The sequence below is a fragment of the Limulus polyphemus genome, unplaced genomic scaffold (assembly GCF_000517525.1).
Source record: "Limulus polyphemus unplaced genomic scaffold, Limulus_polyphemus-2.1.2 Scaffold4415, whole genome shotgun sequence".
Lineage (NCBI taxonomy): Eukaryota > Metazoa > Arthropoda > Merostomata > Xiphosura > Limulidae > Limulus > Limulus polyphemus.
In genome coordinates, this window is record NW_013670025.1 from 27,651 (window position 1) to 31,349 (window position 3,699).

General features: G+C 30.5%; 1 protein-coding gene across 4 annotated transcripts in view; it reads left to right on the plus strand.

Moving 5' to 3' along the window:
• LOC106471112 (lysine-specific demethylase 4C-like) overlaps nt 1–3,699 on the plus strand; it is a 78,883-nt gene that overhangs the window by 27,208 nt on the left and 47,976 nt on the right. For all 4 annotated transcript variants that reach the window (XM_022399731.1, XM_022399728.1, XM_022399729.1 and 1 more), the window contains 2 exons: nt 1,390–1,493; nt 2,711–2,848. In XM_022399731.1, the coding sequence (XP_022255439.1) occupies nt 1,390–1,493; nt 2,711–2,848 (242 nt within the window). The remainder of the gene's footprint in view (nt 1–1,389; nt 1,494–2,710; nt 2,849–3,699) is intronic.

Below are 3,699 nucleotides of genomic sequence, written 5' to 3' on the forward strand. Positions count from 1 at the left end.
GGAAAGGGACACTTTCATCTCTGATTTAGTAGCACTTACTAAGTACACTTTTGTTCTGTCATCTAATAACATCTATACTCAGTGATAGTGATTTTAAATAATTAACTTATGAAATTATATACCTACATAAATATCGATGATAGAAAGTTAGTACAGTTTTAAAGCTTTTAAAATTTGAATGAGTTGCTTTTTTTCCATATATGACAGTATTTTTATCTATACTTCCTTTGTTTAAAATAATACAAACACATGTTGTTATGTCCCATTCATAATGCTATGCAAGGACACTAGGTGATTATAAGTACACACATATTAGATATGCAAGATGCAACAGTATTGTGAACTTTAGATTGAAGAGTTAACAGGCTTTTGAAAATCTTAAAAAATCAACATCTAAAAAATAGTTAAAATGTTTTGTCACTTGTGATTTTTACTATGTATGATATTGGGAACTAGATAGTATGACATCTAAAAAAGTTCAGGTTAGTTGAAAGTGTTATCAGTGAGTCATAAATGTCACTTGTTAGGCTTGTGATAAAAAATATGCTGGAAAATTTTACAACAAAAGTTCAGTGATTTTACCGTATCCAATGTGGACATGTGAGCGCCACTGTTTATAATGTCTCTGCAGTGTGATTTTCATGAATAAGAGTAATTTACAGTGACTGGGATATTCAACCTGAACAACAACCTCAAAATGCTGGGCAACATTTTACTTTTTGTTAAACCTATAAGCTATGGAGTCATAATGATTCTTCATGAAAGTTATGATGTATAACAGCTGGTTCATCCAGTTTTGAAATGTCTTGATGTGGTTCATATCCTATCATACACAAGGATTTCATTTTTTTTATTGGTTTTCAATGCACTCTACTACTGAAATTGTTCCAGTGTCATTGGTATAGATGCAACAACTATTCAAGTCAAGGGTAGCACTACACCATATTTAGGATATTATACTTTTAGTAAGGCTGGATGTGTAATTATGTACCTAACCTAAAGCTATGTTATAATATCTGCATGAGTGGAACTTTAATCATTATTATCCAATTAGGTTTTTACTTTTTTTTCAAAATCAGCAATGATGTTAAAGTAAGTGGTGTATCTATTCTTGCACATTTGTTCTGTCTTCTTCTTTTGCAAAGTCTAAAGGAATATGTACTTTATTGTTCTGCTTGTTGTGTGTGTGTGTGTTATCTGTTTGTCTGGTCTTGTTTTAATAATTCAACTTTTCTACACTTTGCACTTAAGTTGCTGAGTTGGTTGTGGTAATAGAAACTGTGGATTCATCCTTTCTGCTTTTATTAAGGTAGCCATTTATATGAAATATCAATTCTATAATTAAGTGTTGTTTTCTATACTAAGATTTTGTTGTTGATTTTTTTACAGGATTTTTCCCAAGCAGTTCTCAAATCTGTCCAGCTTTTCTGAGACACAAGATGACAGTTATTTCTCCACAAATATTAAAACAGTACTCCATCCCATTTAATAAGGTGAGCATATTATGATTAATATATATCTATAGAACCTTTTTTCTTGTATGTTATCTTGTTTCGTTGGGTAGAAATGGTAGTCTCAGTAACAAGTAGAGGGTTTACTCTTTATGATCCCTGTTTTCTGAAGTGTTGATTGGATTCTGCCATCTTTCATATATTGTTTTTATGCTGTATTAATGCTGTATTAAGTATGTTAGTGTTTAAATTTAAAGCATGGAATGTATATTATTACAGTTCTACAGAGGAAAATATGGTTGAGTTTTACAAAGATATTTTTGCTGTTTTTAATAGTGTTATATAGAATGATTAAAAAATATATTTATGTGAGAATTGTTAGCTTCGCTTACTCAAGAGAAATGACATTTCTTCTATGACATTTTGAGAAATCAGTTCTTGTAATCCATTCTTCATATTATTGTTCACTGTGCTTATATTGTACACTTTTCCCCTATTTTTGCCACTGTATCTGTTCTCCTGCTGTCTGTCATATTACAGTAGTATGTGTTATTTTACTTTAGAACTTTGGTTAGTAGTCAGCAATATCATTACTAAAACATAGCTTACCTCTGTTAACAAAATGTGTCAAATCTTTGAGTCACTAAATTGAAAATTATTTACTTTAAAAACCATTTAAACTTAATTCAATGATTGACATGCAATTGATAAATTTGTTAGAAGATTAATTTTCAAAGCTAATAGGAGAAACTGGGAGGATACTATAAATGCATTGTAAAATATTTGATGTAACCAATAATTGCTTATATCGTATTGGGAAAGTATGTGTTTTCACTACTTGATCAAATCTTGATTTCATATAAAGATAAGTGATTGAGATCTGATTATGTGATTCAATATTTGTACTCATTCGTAGGTAGTAGTCACAGAATTAACCTTTGATATTAAAGGCTTTAATTCAAGAACATTAACAACATGTTTTTCCTGGTTATCCATTCATGGATCATTAAGTACTATATAGACTTGAATGTTTGTTATTTTCTTTAATTTCCGTCACAACTTTATGCATGGATTTTGATGATCAGTTAAATTTCATCCTTGTGTCTATGTGAATTCAATGGTCCTGACTTTTTTTTGAACTAACAAAATATGTTAATATAAATTAATATGTAGGAATTCAGTAGTGGGAGGTTCAGTGGTTTTGCAGTTTGATATATATTTTGATTTTAATTTAACACTAATTTTATACATGTTTTTAGATAACACAAGAACCTGGAGAGTTCATGATTACATTTCCATATGGTTATCATGCTGGCTTCAACCATGGATTCAACTGTGCTGAATCAACTAACTTTGCATTGTTAAGATGGATAGAGTATGGAAAAAGGGCATTACAGGTTGGCTATTTTGTTTCTTTATTCAGGTGTAACTGTGTTGGCTACATATATTGTAAATTAAAAAGCTGTGGATTTTTTTTTAATCGTCAACCTAAATTATTTTGAAAATTTTTTCAGAACAGTATTTTGGTTCAAATATGATACTGTAACAACTTGTTCCATCCTTTGCATAATTTTGCATACAATTTACTTTTGCAAAATACCTACATATCTTAATGTGACTATGGTCACATGTTGCCATGCATCTTCATTATGGTGGCTTTTTTGGATGTGCTAATGTTAAAGAGGGGGGACATTGTTTTGCTCTCTGTACTTTCTGTACTTGTGATGATTCATGATCTGAAATTTTCTTGTTGGATTCTTTAGAGGAGCTTATTCCTTTTACAGGTGATAATATGGGACTGAAATCAGTTCTATTCCCATGTACCAATTGAAAAATCAGGTTAATAGAGCTTACAGTTAACCATGATTTTTTTTCCCTTCCTCCTCCAAGTTTTCTACTGTAGTTGGTTTTCCATAGGCACTTGGCTGATTCTAGTGATTTTCTTAGTTTTTGGTGGCATGCCTCTCATTTCATCTGTCCACATCTTGTTGCAGATTAGGCAAATATTCATCTTTCTAGACAGAATCTTTCTGACTTGATTCAGAAGATTAAGCAGGTTCCAATTTCTTTATCGTGATAATTGTTTGTACTCCTGACTGTAACCGTTCTGAGTTACACACTTCCAATGTTCTAGATATTATTTTCTCTTCTGATGTATTTGGTTGTCAAGAAATTAATGTTGCTTTTTTTAGGTGAAAAACCCAAACATTTTATATATCAAAACAAAATATTTATTAAATGAAATAGT